This window comes from Cricetulus griseus, chromosome 3, assembly GCF_003668045.3.
Source record: "Cricetulus griseus strain 17A/GY chromosome 3, alternate assembly CriGri-PICRH-1.0, whole genome shotgun sequence".
NCBI classification, from domain to species: Eukaryota; Metazoa; Chordata; class Mammalia; order Rodentia; family Cricetidae; genus Cricetulus; species Cricetulus griseus.
The window spans coordinates 258,018,778-258,037,734 of record NC_048596.1 but is presented as its reverse complement, the minus strand read 5'-3'; the positions used below and the strand labels follow the sequence as shown (position 1 = coordinate 258,037,734).

The 18,957-nt window shown below is 43.2% G+C and overlaps 1 protein-coding gene across 1 annotated transcript in view; it reads right to left on the bottom strand.

Annotated features, from left to right (window-relative positions):
* Bmp6 (bone morphogenetic protein 6) overlaps positions 1-18,515 on the bottom strand; it is a 175,365-nt gene extending 156,850 nt beyond the window's left edge. The window contains exon 1 of the mRNA XM_035442926.1: positions 18,133-18,515. Within this exon, the coding sequence (XP_035298817.1) occupies positions 18,133-18,415 (283 nt within the window). The 5' untranslated portion in view covers positions 18,416-18,515. The remainder of the gene's footprint in view (positions 1-18,132) is intronic.
* Positions 18,516-18,957: the final 442 nt, after the last annotated feature.

Genomic DNA, 18,957 nt, shown 5'->3' with positions numbered 1-18,957 from the left:
ACACACCCTTATTACAGAAAATCTAGAGTTACCTCACTTGGTGGTGTAGCCTCCAAATGTAGAGTGAAACATACCCACCACCATAATCTCACAAGGGACAGGTTCACTCCCCTAAAAAGTGCCTGTGCTCCGCTCATCCCCTGTGCTCATCCCCTCACCTGCATCCCCAGAAATGGGGGGGTGGTGGTGGTAATTGGTTTTGCTCTCTTCATGGTTTTACCTTCCTCAGAATCACACAGAGTTGGAATGACAAACTCTCCAGGTTTTCAGGTTGGGTTCCTTTACTCAGGGTGATGTACATCAATTTGCTCCATGCCTCATTTTTGATGTTGCTGATGTCGTTTTTTGTATTTGTTTTTGTTCTTAGCACTAAATGACAAATTTTTCACTGTTTGGCTGAACCATGCTTTGTCTATCCATCAGTTCTCAATTTGTGGGTTGTGACCTCTTTTGGGGTCAAATGATTCTTTTCACAGGGGTCATCTAAAACCATTGGAAAACACAGATATCGGCATTATAATTCATAACAGTAGCAAAATTACAGCTTTGAGGTAGCAATGAAAATAATTTTATGGTTGGGGTCAGCACAACTTGAGGAACTGTGTTAGAGGGTCACAGCATTAGGAAGGTTGAGAACAACTGGTCTATCCATTCACCTCCTGAAGCAGGTGCTGTTGACACCTTCTGGGTTTTAACAATTACAAGGAGAGCTGCTGTGAAGGCGCAGGTGTAATAAGTTCACTAGACCCAAGATAAATGAAAAATGGAACAACTTACATAGAACAATAAAGAACGACTGCAGCCTTTTCTCTGCCCTTCTGATCTGATCCACGACCAGAGGGGGGGGGGGAGAGAGAGAGAGAGAGAGAGAGAGAGAGAGAGAGAGAGAGAGAGAGAGAGAGAGAGAGAGAGAGAGAGAGAGAGAGAGAGAGATGCCTGTCCTGTGAACCTGTAACAGTGGCCACACCCCTTTGGGCGTGGCTCAAGTGCAGACAGAACCAGAACCCTCCCTCCCTCCGTCCCTCCCTCCCTCTCATGGTTTTCCGTGTGCACGCAAGTTTTCAGTTCCTTTGGGTAAGTTATTTTTGGGTAAAGGTCCTGTTGCAAGGGGGCCTGCCTTTAAAGAGTGGGCAAAGGAAGTCCCTTCAACAGGAGAAAAGTGGTAGAAATCATCCTGGAGCATCAGACAGAAAGAACAAAAGGATAAAACACTTGGGGTGAGACCATAGGCTGTCGTTTTCCTTCTGAGATTCGAATACCAGATTTGATGACAGCAACAAACATGGTAGGTTTAAGGCAATGAGACGGTGAAGCTTCCAACTGGGAAGGTAGAGGAGGCTAGACAGAGGTGGGGTTGTCATGCACTCTTGAAGAGGGCTGGCAAAGAAGCTTCCCGGAGCCAGCTTCCTCACACCCAGATGCTTGACTGTCTACAGTGACTTAGCTTTACTTGCGTGGTTCTTCGGAAAAGCATCTGAGTGTTGACACACTTTCCTCCAATTGGTGAGCAGGTGATAATTTCCCCCTTTTGCTTAAATGAATATATTAAACATGCTGGAGCTCCTCCAGTAAGAGTCAGCTGGTGTGGTCCATCAAGGAATGGAAGCCACTTTTGGAGTAGATTGTTTTGATCTAATGGCAATGCATAGCAACATTTAGGGAGCACTCATAACTCCAAGTTTCTTGCCAGATGTGGTGGCTTGGATGAGAAAAGCCTCCATGGGCTCATTTATTTGCATACTCAGTTCCCAAGAATCAGGCAGTGTGGGCTTGTTGGAGAAGGTATCGTTCTCTGGGGTAGGCTTTTCAAAATCCCATGTCAGGTCCAGTCTAGTTCTCTCTGCCCCCTACCTACAGATAGGATGTATGCTCTCAGCTACTGCTCTAGCACCATGCTTGCCTGCCTGCCTAATTGCTTCCATATTCCCTGATGTGATGATCTTGGACTATTCCTCAGAAACTGTAAGCAAGCCCCCAATTAAATGCTTTATTCTATAACTTGCCTCTTTACAGCAGCAGAACAGTGACTAAGACACTAGGTTATTGGGGAGGTCTAGATTTGCTACAGTCTGCTGCTGGGCCTGTGGGAATGGGGAGGGGGGTTATGACAACCTACCAGTTCCTCAACCTGAAACCACAAGTTGATCTCCTTATCTGTGTACTCCATGGATGGCTGCCATAAATGATATTTCTGCAGACTTGGATGTAAATCCCCAGGAATGGTCCCAGGCTTGGAATCCACAGGGTTGGTCTCCCCAACCAAGCATCACCCAGACCATGGTAACCACTGGCCCTGGGTGTGTGTATTTCCCCAGGCAAGTAGAGGGCAGGTTGATGCCCTGCCCCTTAAGATGCTCTCCCAAAGCCTGCATAAATTTCAGATCTCTGAGACAGAATCCCTCCTGTCTACAATGCTTGATGATCTCTCCCACAAGCCCTACTGAACCCCATGTGGTTTGGCCATGGTCCCCAACAGCTACTTGGGTTTTAACTTGTTTGGCTTTTGCATGACATTATTTGCCCAATCTTTACATGGAGGCTTGTAAAATTGACTCTACTAACACATGAACTGAGATGGACAGAACATGTAATAGCAGTCAGCTCCTTGGCCACTCCCAACATCTGTCCTGACCTTTGTAGGTAAGAAACCTACTCTCCTCCACTTTCAGCTACCAGCAAGTCAGGCAATAGGTGCTGATGCTCCCCAGTTCTTAGCACAGTGCCTGGCACACAGTAAGGTGCTCAATAAATGTTTGTTCAATAATGAAATTTTCTTGAGTAAGTCCTTGGGTGGGGAAAGAAAACATATAAGATCCTTCGTCGTCCTCTACTCTCTATGAGAAGATAACATTGAAGCATAGATGAGAAAATATGTTTAAATACTTATTTTTAAAATAAGATACAGCCTGGGATGACAAATAGTAAATCATCTGGTAAACACGACAAGAATGTCAAGACTTTAATCACATTGCCCTCTCCCTATGTGAACATTAGAACAGGATGATAGAAGCTAATTTTAACAGTCACTTCTACTACCTAAATGTGTACAAATCACACTTCTAAAAATGAGACTTTCCTACAGAAATAAAACTAAAATTTGCCAATACACCTCAGAGTAAAATGTTATTTAAGGGTTAGTAAAACATTTATTTTCCTAGCCTGTGAATAGGACACTTGTTCTCATAACTTTCCTTCACGTCCCTCACCAGAACTGAATCTCCTGGCATGAGAAGCAGATTCCTTCACACGCTCTCTGGATGCACACTCACACCTGCCTCCAATCCCACCTCCCCAGCACAGGCAGGAGAAAGAACCTCCTGGCAACGCCAGCAGGACATGGCTGCTATCACCAGGGACACTCTGCTAAATGAAGAATGGGATCTGCCCATGCCCTTAGCTGGGAATGAGTGGAAAGAAACAGCTGTTTGTATTCAGCTAATAAAATGAAGATGTTATCTCTCTCTCTCACTCTCTCTCTCTCTCTCTCTCTCTCTCTCTCTCTCTCTCTCTCTCTCTCTCGTGTGTGTGTGTGTGTGTGTGTGTGTGTGTGTGTGTGTGTGTGTGTTTGTGTGTGTAAGCATGTTACTGTAACTACCCTTGTTCTGTGACACTTTCTCTTACCTTTGAGCAGAAGGACTCAGTAAACAGACTTTGCTAGGCATTTGGGCTGTCCTTCCTACAGCAAGCATGTTTCCCTTAGCAAAATCCCAAGGCCTGGAAGGGGCACTTCCCAGGGAGGCTCCCCGGCCCTTCAGGTTATTACAGGTCCCCGGGGGAGGAGCTGGCAGAGTGGCCAGGGAACCAGGCTTTGTGACTGAGCCAGGAAAATCACTGCCATCTTCCCTCTCATCCCAGAGCTGGGGCAGGGTGGTAGACACACGCAATCTCAGAACATCACCAGGCACATGTGTGTCACTATCAAACACCATAAAGGAGGCCTGGGTTTGGACTGGTGAAAAGACAATAAACACCTCCCATGAGTGTGGACTACTGTGAATGGGAGGGCAGAGTGGTCAGTCCATCACAACAGCTGCTACGGGGAACAAACATGTCTAGGGGAACCAATGTCTAGGTGAGCCGGAAGTAATGTGGGAAGGTTTCACTGACTGAGAGAGGCAGATTTAAGTTGAGATTTACAGCATGGCTGGAGGCTTTCTTCCAAGAAGGACCAAGCTAAGTGTGTGGTGCTACATTTACTACTGAGAACCAAGTAGGCTTGGTCTCTGTCCTTAAGCAGCTTTCAGTCTAATGGAGTAGGCCACAACTGAACAAAATGAATAAATCTGTAACTAATAATAATTTTTGCAATAAATATAGGAGCTAGCCACTCCAAAAAACAAAAACAAAAACAAACAAACAAACAAAAAAACAGAAGAAAAAGTGTAGTGACATTTTGTTTATAATCTAACAGATAAAGCTTGCCTGAAGATCAGAGCACAGAGCTAGCCTCACTAGTTAGCCATAGAGGCCAGGCAGTGAGATACACATCTTTAATCCTAGCCCTCAGAAGACAGAGTCAGAAGGATCTCTGTGAGTTCAAGGCCACCTTGGGATACACGAGATTGAATCTGTCTAAAAGAGAAACAGAGCTCACACAAAGGTGATCTCAGCACTTGGGATCACATGCCTTTAATCCCAGCACTAGGGAGGTAGAGGCAGGAATGGTGTCTGGGCAGAGAGAGGAATATAAGATGGGAGGAGACAGGAGCTCATGGCAGTCTAGGCAGTCTAAGGAGGCAGTCTGAGGACAGGATCACCCCTTTGTTCTGAGCATTGGTAGAACTCTCTAGTGGCTGGCTGCTTGGCTTCTCTGATCTTTCAGTTTTCACCCCCTGATAGCTGACTCTGAGTTTTTATTATTAATACCAATTAGAATTCGTGCTACAGAAAAGAATTTCAAACTGACGGAACAGAAGTGTGCAGAGGCCCAGGGAGGACTGCCATGGAGAACCTGGCATTTTTCAGAGCTGCAGGAGGTGACAGCTGACACATGGTCACTGCAGGTGGATGGAATGAAGTGAGCTTGGAAGGACAATCCGGAGACACATTACACACGAGGCTGAGAAACTGAAGTCTCCAGAGAATAAAGGGAAGGCCCTGAAAGCTTTCCCAGGCAGGATATAGTCTAACACATAATTCTGAGCTGTTTAATGGGCTGTTGTGCACAGTCTAAAAGCCAGATGCAATGAACCAGGTAGCAGAGGGGTGAAGACAGTAAGGAAGTGGACAGGAAAATGAAAGGCACTATGCAGGTGTGGGATTCTACAGGGAAACAAGTTAGGGTAAAGGGCAAAACCACAAGTTTTATTATAGGCATTTAGTTGGGGGTCCCTCTGAGATATCCAAAGAAGATCCACAAGTCAACAATCCCACAAATTAGAGGTATTTGCCTGATAAATTAATTTCCTGAGGCCTGGTGATGGAGATCCACAATTCTAGCCCTCGGAAGGCTGAGGCAAGAGGATTGCAAGTCTAAGATCCCAACTAAAAGCAAAAACAGGTCAACTAGATGGCTCAGTGGGCAAAGACACTTGCCACACAAACCTGGCCACCTGAGTTTGATCCCTAGAATCTACCCAAATAATGATAGAAGAAGGGAACCAAACTTTACAAAGTTACCTACTGACCTCTACATGTGCTGTGAGACATGCACACACACACAAACACCACACACACACACACACACACACACACACACACACACACACACACACTAAAATTTTAAAACAAAAAAACCTATCTCATTTTTAAGAACAAAACTTATATACAGAAAAGTGGTGCTACTATCCTTTTTGTCTGATGTTTCCTGTCTTTTCCATTACCTTTCATCAACCACAGTTTAACAGTATTAAATTGGCAACTTCATAATTAGATAATTGCTAGGTTTAAAACTGTGTGGAATTCTTCATAGTATGATAACTCTTTCACCATCCTCTTCTATCCAGTCCAGCACAAGAACGTCCAAGAAAATAAAAGATGTTATAGTCTGTTTTCTTAAAGCATTTGAAACCATGTTACTAAGTGAGCCAAGAACAGTAGAGGAGAGAGAACAGAGGAACAGTGAAGTGTAGGGTTAAACAGCCAGGAAGATGGCTGCTGATCACCTCTAGTATAAAGAAGGAAATCCCTTCTGTGACTTAGTTATGAAAAACACAAAAACAAAAATAAAGCATGGCTTCCTTCATTCCACCCTTTTGCTCTGAGGAAAATCAGCTGCCATGTTAGGGGCTGTCCTGTGGAGAAGCCTATCAGAGGAGGAAGAGACAAAGGCCTCTGGCCAACCAGCCTCAGTCCCACAACCCAAGACCTAAAGCCCACCAACAACCACAAAAGAGAACAAGGAAGGGATGCTACTTCAACAAAGCCTTCAGGTGACTTTGTAGCAGAGCTGGTGGCTGGTCCAGGACTCCCAGTTGAGCTACTGCCAGGTTCTGACCCTCAGAAACTGTGACAGGGAAAGCCTGCGTGTTCTAAGCTTCTAATCTTGGGGTGAGTTTTTGTACAGAAAAAGAAGCAAATTAAAAATTCAAATAAGAAAAGAAATCAAGTTAATTGTGCCAGTTTGGTCTCAGTTCCATGTAATCAAAATGTAAAACACTATACATTTTTCTCAAATCTATACATTTGGCTGCTTACTTTCAAATCCTCATCTTTTAGCAGAGATGGTAAAGGTTTAAATCATTAAGAGACCATTCAATTTAACCCTCTAATGTCTTCATCAAATCCCTAATACTTGAAGCAGGACCCCAAACCCAGTGTTCAGTCCCCAGCTTGAATGAAAAGCAGTTAAAATCTTGTAATAATATTTCACAAAGCAAATCTCACAGAACATTACTGCTGCTCAGCAAGATCTTCTCAGTTCTATCCCAATAAAGCCTGGGATTCTAACACCAGAAGAAGCAGCTACAGCTGTAGAAAAACAGTTCACTGTCATGATGAAACTGTATGTTTCTCTTCATATTAAATATAATATTCAGAGGAAAAAAAAGCTTGTGTGGTGGTTTGAAAAAAAAAATAGCCCCCAAAGGGAATGGCACTATTAGGAGGTGTGGCCTTTTGGAGTAGGTGTGGTCTTGTTGGAGGAAGTGTGTCACTGTGGACTCCGGCTTTGGGGTCTCATTTATACTCAAGATACTGCCCAGTGTCAGAGACCACTTCCGGTTGCCTGCACGAGATACGGATCTACCAGCTACTTCTCCAGCACCCAGTCTGCCTGCATGCCGCCCTGTCAAACCATGATTATAATGAACTAAACTTCTGACACTGTAAGTCACCCAATTAAATATTTTCCTTTTTAGAGTCGCCATGGTCATGGTGTCTCTTCACAGCAATAGAAACCCTAACTAAGGTAGAAGTTGGTACCAGGGCCTGGGGTATTGTTGATAGGCATGACCACGTTTTTGTTTGATAGAATCCATATGGACCTTGGAACTGTTGATTAAAAGCAGTTGAATGCTTTAAGTACTGATTAATGGGCCATACTAGTAGGAGCATGGAAGACAGTGGTGCTAAATGTGATTTGATGGACTGTGAGGGGCGGCTCAAGAGGTTTCAGAAGATAACAATATTAATATGTGGCCTGGAGATCGTTCTTGTGATATTTTGAAGAAAGTGTAAGCTTTTTACTCTTATATGAAGAGTTTGCCAGAGGCTAAAGTAAAGTTTTGGATTAATTCTGTTGGCAGAGGAAATCTCAAAACAGCCTAGTATAGACTCTGTCATGTGGTTTTCATTGGTAACTCTAAGGAAGATTTATAATAAAAAGGAGCCAGGTAAGCAGGGTAAATTACAAAATGTAAAATTTAAGGAGAAAAGGAGCACCAGGAAAGGGAATAAAGCTAAGTCCTGTGTTCAAGGAGATAAATAGATTAAGAAATGGAATAAATTAGGGAGTGGTGGCCTCAGGGCAAGATCCCACCCAGCTGAGTTTTCAACTTGTGAAAACAAATTAAAGAAAAGCTTAGAGTTGGGTGTGGTGGTGCACACCTTTAATCCCAGCACTGGGAAGACAGAGACTGGCAGACCTCTGTGTTTGAGGCCAGCCTGATCTACAGAGCAAGTTCCAGAATAGCCAAGCTCAGGCAGTGAAGGAAACCATCAAAAACAGAAAGCTGGTGAAGATGCAATTCAACAAGGGGGCCATGTTCCAGCGCCAGCAAGCAGCAGAACTTGGTAACTTCAGCCACACTGTTCTGGCTTTAGAGTTAAGGATAGAAGGGGCTATGGAATTTGCCTCTGAGACTAAGGAAAGCCACTGAAGCCAGACATGTGTCTCGGGTGTCTCTGAATGGAGGCCTAGAGAGGCCATTGTGTGCAGTTGTAAAGTTGAAGCCTGGATTGCCTTAGAGATCTCAAGATGTTGGAGATTCCAAAACCATGGGATAGTGCTTAGGAGAGTTGCTAACAGGGAGTGGAATCAACCCAAGAAAAAAAAAAGTGCATTGTAGTCAACAAAGTGAAAAGTTTCTACCCCCAATAAGCCTCTCCGCCATGCCAATGCAGCAATCCAAATCAGACCAAATCAAACCAAATTAGAAAAAGCCCACATTTAATGGACACAGCATTCCTGGGTGACCTTCCAGCCCCCCAGAGAGGAAAGGGAGACTGGAAAAACCATGAGTCTGGTTTTTGTGGGGCAATTAAAATATCCTGTGGGGGTGGTCTTGCGAATCTCTGGGGGAGGGGCCATCATTTGGAGGGCTGAGATGCAGTAGAGTTTGGAGGGAGATGGGGGGGTGACTTGGGTGGAACCTCTACCATAACACAAAGCTGAAAGGAGTTGGAGATCTGAAGAGTGTTTTGACATCGGACATGAAAATGCAGACTTTGGATTTGCCCAGCTGGTTTTTAGTCTTGCTTTGATCCAGTATTCCCTCACTATGCTTCCTTCCCTAAGTTTGGAATGGTAATGTATATTCTGTGACATTATATGTTGGAAGTATGTGATCTGCTTTTTGATTTTGATTTTACAGGAGACTACAGTTAAGAGATTACATGACTCTCAGGAAAGACTTTGGACTTTAGACTTTTAAATAAGTTTGAGGCTGTGATAAACTATGATGAGGACCTTTGAAGTTGGATTGAATGCGTTTTTGCATTATGATATGGCTACAAAGCCTTTGGGGGCCAGGGATTTAAAAGAAAATGGCCCCCAAAGGGAATGGCACTATTAGGAGGTGTGGCCTTTTGGAGTAGGTGTGGTCTTGTTGGAGGAAGTGTGTCACTGTGGACTCCAGCTTTGGGGTCTCATTTATGCTCAAGATACTGCCCAGTGTCAGAGACCACTTCCCGGTTGCCTGCACAAGATATAGATCTCTGTTAGCTACTTCTCCAGCACCCAGTCTGCCTGCATGCCCTCCTGTCAAACCATGATGACAATAGACTAAACTTCTGACATTGTAAGTCACCCAATTAAATGTGTTCCTTTATCAGAGTTGCCATGGCCATCGTGTCTCTTCACAGCAATAGAAACCCTAAGACAACCTGGGAATCCATGAGCATGATGACCTTGCATGTAAACATGTGACGCTTGGGCTGCCTGCTGATGTATGTCTTGATGTGATAATCATTTCTTTATATACCTTTTTAAAATCCCTACAGTTTATACTTTGGTCTTCATCTTTTAGGAGTTCACAAACATTTAAATGAATATTATGTCTGGGATAGTTTAATAGGCTCTAGCTAACTATAGGAACTTTAAAGCACTGGAATTATTTGAGTCTTTTTCTTCCAAATATATTTCCTTGACTACTCTAACTCTGTATGTGTTGAATACATATATACTTGTGGTTTGTGTTGTTTGTGTATACACATAGGCATGTGTATGTTGGATATGTATATTCATATTTGGGGTATATATTCAACATGTGTATGTGCTTATATGTTCATATATTATTTTTGTGTACGTTGGGTAGATGTGTTTGTGTATGCATGGGCTTGTGGGTGTACATGTGTATGTTTTATATGCATGTATTTATGCATACATATTTTATGTATATGTAGGTGTACATGCAACATAGCTCTATTTCTGCCTACCATACTTCCCATAGCAGTACCTGGAACTGGATGGAAAGTTATGATCACTGTGGATCCCTTTTCCCTTCCTACTCCTAAATCTATCTTCTATAGGGATGAGGCATGGTAGGAACAACCTGGAATATCAGGTAAGATGATAATGATAGTCATCTTTACTCTAGTCTCACCGTATCTAGTACTCTTGACCTCTGTGACACCGTGTTATCTGTATACATAGGGCCTAAGGCCTATACATGTGGCCTAAGGATTAGGTTGGCGTTTGTGTCTCCTGGGCTTGGATAGGGGCTCATGATCTCTGTCTCCTAAGTTGAACCTCCTTCTGGTGGCCCCAAAGCCCAACTGGTTCACTCTCCCTTCTTTCCTTGTCCAGCTCCTGTTCTCCTTTGTATTAAGCAAAAGAAACCCCTGGCATCCTTTCCCACAGTCTCTGAAGGACAGGGACACTGCAACAAGGCCCCTCAGTGCCCTTCCTCTTCATCCAAAGCCCAGTGTACCATGGTCTTTGAGCACAATTGCCACTAATGGTTATTGCAGAAAGGCTCTCCCTGAGAAATTTCTAACAGAGAAGGTTCGCATTTCTACATGTACATGGGCCCCCTAAACTCCAGGGAACATGTGTCCGGCCTCCCTAGGAATCTGTTCCCTAGTTTCTCTCTATTCTCATGTAGCATGAGAGCCAACCAACAGGTTGCCATTCTCATGGGCACAAAGTGAAGGGATGAGGCCCAGCCTTCCCTTTGCAGAATATCCTTGTCCCCACAAGGGGTCTGGTGGATGCTCCACATTTACCTAGCTTTGTGCAGAAGCAGCCCCTCCACAGCAAGGGAGTGAAAAAGGCATGCTTCCCCCTGATCCTGATCCAAAGAGTCCCTCTCTCTTCCCTCCTTGGCAATGTGGAGAGGATAGAAATCAATACCTCATGGAGTATCTAACACTGTGGAAGAATTCAGTAGCCAGAAACTAAATTTCCCATGTTGGCATTCTATTTCTTTGACTAACTCTCTACTTCCGGTTCCAATGAAAGAGCCATAGAAGCCAGACTCACTGAGCCACTGAGGCCCCACAAACTCAGTCAGTTCTTGCCACATCACATTTGCAACTGTATTGTGATGGAACTCTTTAATGTTTCCCGAAACACAGCTGAAGCATCTAACCAATGAACAACTTTCCTGATAGTCTTTGCAACCTAGACAACCCCCCCAAACAGCAGAGTTGAACATACAGGGCAAAGAAAGGGCCCAGGGTGCAGTCTGGAGTCACCATCGTCCTCACTGGTCTCTCAGGATCACTGCACTCTGACAGCTGTCCAAACTCCAAACAATGGCAATGTCATACATCCTCACTTGGCTCCAGCTGCTACCTTCTTGTCATTTACTATGACTCTGAGTAAGGCTGGAAAGAGCAAGACAAGCAACCTCTTGGGAAGAAATGCCTCCACCCTCCTACACCACGACAATAGACACGTCTACACGTCTACTCCTGTCCCGTACGTATTACAACAATGGAGTAGCTCTCCTATCCCAGGGAAAGAGTAAACACACAGGCTATGTGTGCTATGGCCACAGTTTATAACTACCCAGGTCTTTTCACTGGGTGGGGCGGGGGGGGGGGCTTGTTTTCTGGTTTTATTTATGTTTTGGTTTTAGTTTCATTTTGGTTTTGGTTTTAGTTTCATTTTGGTTTTGGTTTTGATGAGCCAAAAGTATGTGTGCCTAAGTGACATTTTCTCACACATATGCCACCACCATCACTGATCTCTCCATCCCATGATACAGTCATCCTCTGCCAAGTGCCATTTGAGATTGTTCACCTGTTTGGGCCCTTCCCTTTAATCCCTTGATAAACGAATATTACAGCTGCCATAACAAAATGCTACAGACTGGGTAACTTATACACAAAAGAACTCAACTCGCATAGTCATGGAGGCTGAGAAATCCCAGATCAAGGGACCTGTGTACTCTGTGTCTGGTGAGGGGTTTCTGGTTCATAGCTGTTCTTGTGTCCTCGCTAGGTAGAAAGGATGGACAAGTTTCTTCTGTATTCAAGAGAGCAGCATCCCTGAGACCCAACTACTTCCCAAGTTGCTTCATGTCTTAGCATGTCACCTTAGAGGTTAGTATTCCAACATTTGATGGGGACACAAACATTCACACAGTACCCTCTCGCTAGTTTCCTCTCCATCTTTTCCTTTTCCCATGAAGAGTGGCTGTCTCCCCTTTTTCAAACTGGCTCCTACTTTCCCCCTTATGGACTACCATTAGCCTTAGCCCATCAAAGCCAAGAGCTTTGAGATTCTCACAGCAACTGACACACATGGCCCTGTTCTTAAAATACTCTTGCCTCATGACTTGAATGAAGTGCTTCTCTTCTGGTTATATACTATCCCTTCTTCTTGTCCCTTGCCTCTCCTCTTTCTGGAGCATTCATTCTTTTATCAGCAGCCACAACAGATTTGAAATCTAAATTGTATCCCTGCTCAAAATCTCCCAACAGTCTCCAGCCTTCCCAGCCTCAAAACCATGCTATGCCCTTGTCATTTGCTATGTGGCTTTGGTACCTGTAGACTCCTCCCACCTCCTTAAGGTCTCAGTATCCTGCCTCAGGGACTTTGCTTTCACTCTGCTCTTTCCTTCTGGAATAATCCTCCCTCCCTCACCCCAACTTTTCACCTCCCTAAGCCCTGCCTTGATGCTTCTAGGTCACTTCGCCCAAAAATCTTTCACTGACTCCAAGAACAACTGCTCACAGCGCCCTCTACAGGTCTCCTGGTAGTATTTAACACAGTTTAACTAGCTGAGCCCATGTGTTTATCAGCCCTCCACCTCTGTATGGATTTAACCACCTGCAAATCAAAAATATCCGGGGGGGGGGGGACCTGCATCTATACTGAACATGCATGGATATTTTTCTCATCATTATTCCTTAGGTAATACAATATAGGTTGTATTAGGTATTGTAAGTCATGAGACATGGTTTTAGTACACAAGAAAGTATATGTAAGTTCTCTGAAAATACTATGCCATTTTATGGAAGGGTTTTGTCTCTGGAGGGATTCTGCTACCCACGGAGGCCCTGATACTACCTCCCTGTGGGTACCAATGGACCACTGAGTTTATCATTTGCGTGTGGCGAAAATGTTCTCTGTCTTACAAACAACTTCATGGTTGTCAAGAAGTTAAAGACCAAGACCATGTGTATTCTCCCCAGAACCCAGAATCCTTTGTGATTCCCAAGAGATGCTGAACAGACTCAAACAACTCAAAATAAAAGTTGATAGTGGCAGTGCATCTCAGTGGGTAGAGCATTTGTTTTATAAACTAAGTCCTTGGAGTCCATCCCCACCCAGTACCACAGGGGTGGGAGGGAATGGATATTTGAAAATAAAATTTATTTGCTGAATATAGTAAATTATTTTGGAAAACAGGTTGTACAATTTGAAAACAATTTTCTCAGCATATCCTAACATATATTTTGCAAACTTTTTTTCAAAAAAAATGTTAGAAAAAAGTTTTTTCTCCTTTAGGGAGAGAGTAGTTAGACCTAAATAATACTAAGAAAATTACTGTGAGAATTGAGTAGGAAGAGAAGAAACAGTTCACAGACTATCGTGTGGTAAATAAATCTAGTTATGAATATCATATGGTACCTTGCTTAGTTCATTAGTATTTCTCTAAAATGAATAGGCCAATAGATTGTACACTGCAAAACCCAAAATGGACATTTTCATCTGAGCACACACATTCACTAAGAACAGATCCTGAAGGAATCTGCTTTGGAAAAGGGGTGTTTATTTATGCACTGATTGGATTCTCTGTTGAGACCCTCCCATTGGAATGTGACTCCACCTACATCTAACTTTCGTTGTTATACGCAAGACACGGGGCCATCAAACACTGAACAAACACATCTCCCAGACAAAAGGATTCCTTTGTTATGGCTACAATAAAAAAAAAGTAGCTACCTCCAAGCTCACAACTGTTTGTAACTCCAATCCAGGGGATCTGACACTCTGACTAGTGCATATAAAAAAAAAAAAAAAAAAAAAAAAAAAGAATGCAGCTACAAAGTTCAGTGCATTTGCCAAAAGAGCCAGGGAGTCTTTTGAACTGTTTCCTAAAAATATACCGGCCTCCTCTAGAGAAGAGATGAGGTAGGAAACTGATAAAACTCTATACAAAAGAGGTTTTCGGCTCAGCCTCTAATAACCCAAGTGTCTCCTGATCATCTATTTCCCTCTAAAAAGTTTCTACACCCCATAAGCTTCTCCACTGATGCAGCAATCCAAATTAGATCAAATCAAACTAAATTAGAAAAAGCCCACATTTAATGGATACAACATTCCCGGTGGCCTTCCAGCCCCCCAGAGAGGAGCCAGGAAAGAGACACCAGAAAACCATGAGTCTATTTTCTGGGAGACAGTTTAAATTCCCTATGGGAGTGGTCTTGAGCATCTCTGGGGGAGAGGTCATCATATGGCTGGCTTTCTGAGATGCAGCAGGGTTTGGAGGGAGATGGGTGTTGGGGCTGGGTGGAACTTCCACCATAACATTCCAGACTCTTTGGGCATATGTATGCCAGGGGCTGGTGTGAAGCTTCCATCATAACAAAAAGGGTGCTTGGTGCTCCTGACAGACACACATTAAAATACCTAAGGCTAGATATTCCTTCTGAACAAGTATTCATTTGGATGGGATTTTCCAAAACCAGTTTGCTAATTTAGAAACATAATCCTTCAGCATTTTATATTTAGTGAAACACACTAAAGTGCGTCCATAAAATTGGCCACATTGGTCAACTGACCGACACCATGGTTTCTTTTCTGCCAAGACATTTTCAGCTCACAGAGCCTGCGTACACAGGCTCTCTAGCATCATCATGCATCATTTTGATGTCTCACACATGCTTTGCAACTGTCGAAAATGTGATAAACCTGTCAGAGTCTACAGAGGGAGCTGCAAAATCCATGAGGCATTCCAACGTCTATCTAGCCAGTGACAGCATGAGTGTTGCAAGTGCTAGCATTGTAGAAAGTAAAAACCCCACCCTGATACCATTCTGTAAATGTATGTATAGGAATTTCTTCCAAGAAGTAAATAACTGTTAACCCTTTCTGGTCATATGAAATTTCATATGTGTGTATATGACATTCAAAACCCAATAAATTTTCACAAGCCCAACACTCATAAATAACCAGCACCCAAGTCAAGAAAAACATGGAGAACCCCTAAGTTCCCTTCCAGTAACCCCTAACAACTTCTAGAAACCTATCCCATGAATGACGAGTATCTTGACTTGTAACAGTCTAAATTAACTCTGCCTGTTTTTCAACTTTATATAAAAGTAGTCAAGCCTGATGGGACAGACTTAGTGAACTTCCTAGGGGAGGCCTTACCCTCTCTGAGGAGCAGATGAGAGGTGGGAGGGGGGGAGGGGGTGGGGGAGCAGGAGGAGAGAAGGGAGGGAGGGAGAATTGAGACTGGAATGTAAAAATAAATTAATAAAAAATGATTAAACAGAAAAAAAAGTAGTCAAGTCAGCAATGATAGCTCATGTCTGTAAGCTCAGCTCAGCATCCAGGAAGCTGAAATAGAAGGTGTGGCATAAATTCAAGGCCAACCTGGGCTACAGAGTGATGAGACTCAGTGTAGTTTGGGCTAGAGTCAGACCTTGTCTCAGAAAAACAAAAGATGGAAGACAGGTAGGTAAGTAGGTAGATAGACAGACAGACAGACAGTCCACTCAGTCCGTCAGTCAGTCAGTCAGTCATACCATATGCTAATTTGCATCTGGCTATTTTACTCAAATCCATGTTTTATACATCTTTTTAATATGTCTACAGTCAAACACACTGCAATTTTTATTCAATAATCCAGCAAATATTTACTGAGCTCATATGTACCAGGAACAAATGAATCCTTTTCACAGATAACATTTTAGTGTCCATCTGTTTCCATAAACTCAACAAATAAAATTTTAGTTTATTAACATGTCTTTCAATGTTAATTGCTTTTCCAAACTAAGCATCAACAATTGAAAAGATAATCTAAAAATCATTACACACATAAGGACAGAGGAGTCGTTTGCTTTTTTTTTTTTCTTTAAATAAACAGTTTCCATTTACTCCCAAATCCCCATTGTTTGCTTGATAGTCTCAGTGTTATGCTCCTGACATTTAGTGATTGAAATGATATTTTTAGGATTTAAGAATCCAAATTCTTTGGAGCATTTATTTCTTTGAACCAATTTGCTCTCAGTAGCAGGGTGGTTCAAAAGAAATACTGAATGCAAAGCCTAGTTTTGCAATGAATCCAGCATGTGACCTTAGAGAAGTTCCTTGACCTTTCTGTGTTACTTTCTTAATCTACAAGTAAGATGATGCACCTGCGAGCTTTCTGAAGCTCTCTCCCTCAAACAAATGCTGCAGAGGCTGGACAGATGGCTCAGTGGTTAGGAGTGCTCACAACTCTTCAGTTCCCAGCACTCACAAGCGCTTATGACTCTAGCTCTGGGGAATCTGGCTACCTCTTCTGGCCTCTGTGGGCACCCAAATTACACGTACACACAAATAAAAATAAATCTTGTTTTTTTTTTGTTGCAGTTTAGTTTTTATTTTTCAGGTAAGAATGTGTTAAAATGAGAGAATAAGTCACACAAAAGGAAGCATGTGTCTGTCTCCTCAGTTTGAATTAGGATGTAGAGCTGCTACCCTGGGCCGAAAGCCAGTTCCTATACCAGTCCACAAGAAGACATCCCCCTAGCAGAGTGCCTTCCCCTTTCCCTCTTAGTCACTGTCTGAAGGGGGTTCCTGATTTAGGATTTAGGGAGGTAGCTCTCACCCTGTTGCTTTAAGCCTGTGGGAACACAGCATATCACAACAACATGGAGGAGGAAAAGGCTGCTTGCCTAATGGAGGCCAGGAAGCAAGAGACAATGACACTTGAATCTCAATATCCCTTTCAAGAGTGTGTCCCCAATGACCTAATTTTCTCCCACCAGGTTCTGCCTCTTTAAAGAACCACCACTCAGTAGTGCCATGGCCTAGAAACCAAGCCTTTAGAATACCAGCCTTTGGGGGTGATGTTTAAAACCTAAACTACAGCACAAAGAAAGGTCCAAAACTGGTTCCTTATTTTAACTTATCCTGAAGTCAGGATGGAGAAGCCGTGTCTGGTCTCAGTGGCAACACTGAAACAATGAGCAAAACTAGCTGATGCAAACTAGAGCTGTTTTCCCAGAGACAAGTCAACCTGGGATGCTGCCCTGTAAACTATCTGATGAATTAATGGGTCTCCCCAATCCTCCTCTGTTTCTCTCTGAAACAGAGTCTCTGATGCCCTTGGATTCCTGTGCCTCCAGCTTCTATCTCCCAAGTGCTAGGATTATAGGCATGCAGCGCCACTTACAAATTTTAACTTTAATCGTTAAACTTAAAAAAAAAAAAACTATCTTTGGAGAGATGCTCTGTGATTAAGAGCATTTACCTTTCGGTCAGAGGACTCTGGTTCAATTCCCAGCACCCACCCAACAGCACACAACCAACACCATTGTCAGGGGATCTGATGCCCTCTTCTGATATCCACGGGCACTACATGCATATGTTGCCCAGACATACATGTGGGCAAAACAACCATACACATTAAGACAAAACAAAATTTAAAAAAAATACACATGAAGAGTTTCTTTCTGCATCTTCTCCCCATGAGAGAAGGGCAAGGATACATCTCAGTGGTAGAGTGCTTGTCTAGCAGGCCAAAGGACTGGGTTCTACCCCTGCCCCAGAATTTTGATACATAAGTAAATAAGAGAAAACGAAGGTAAAAGTCCAAAGGATGTTTATAATGTTGACAAATACAAGAAAAGATTTCTTGCTGAAACCCAGGCTTGCTTTCCATTTGGTAAGCAAGGACTCATTTTAGGAACATCAACTGGGGAAAGCCAAAACAGACACAGAACCAGTGGACAGGGCTACTGTCATTCTCACATGGGAAAGTGCAAACATTTAAATCAACCCCTATCCTATTTTGAGTTTATTTGAGTGAAAAATATATCAACACAGATTTTTTTTTTTTTAAGTCTGAAGAGGCAGTCAGTACTTACGTAAAACAAACATCCAAGAAGGAAAGCTCCCCAGCCTGAGCCTGCAGTGGGATCTGAGGAAGGTGTTGACACAACTCAGAGATTTCATCTTCCAAATGACAGCCCAACTCGTGTGTATGCAGGGAAGACCCGGAAAGGTAAGCAAAAAGACACATTGCGTAATGACCCACAAGGGAAAAAAAAGTGCTTGCTGGGGTTGAGGTCTTTCAACTCCAAATTCTTGCTTCAGTGGTTCTGTTGAGTCACAGCTGTGCTGCGTGCTGGCACAAACCAAAAATAACATGACTAACTGCAAAAGGTGACAGGGTTTTGGCCAGCTTTTTATGGCCACACAGCAGTACCTTTCTGTGAGTGGAAATGTAACATTTAGCTTGTAAGAGAAATCTCAGGCAGGTTCAGATTCCAAGTCATCTGAGGCTTGCCCAGAGTATCCTTTTAGCTCTGCTGTAAGCCAGAGCCGGCAAATTGCTGAGGTACAGAAAGACCCAGAGTGCAAAGAGCATGCCTCTCTTAGAGGGGCTCCGGACATCCAGGCTGGACACAACCTCTAATGGAGAGAATGAAGCACTCTAGTGGAGCAATGTAAATGAGCCCCACATCTGATTTCCATTAGAAAACATAAACCCTTTTCAGAATCTTTTCCTTGTCTGCCCCCCCCCTTCCCCCAAAATGGCACTACGGAGCACTTCACTTTTTCCAATCATACAGTGATATTTGGAAAGTTCCATTTGCTTCCATTAAGAAAAATACAGAGAAGGGAAAAAATACATAATAGGCATCTATCATTTTGTACGTGAGGCTTGCTTGGTTATGGGATTTTTCCCT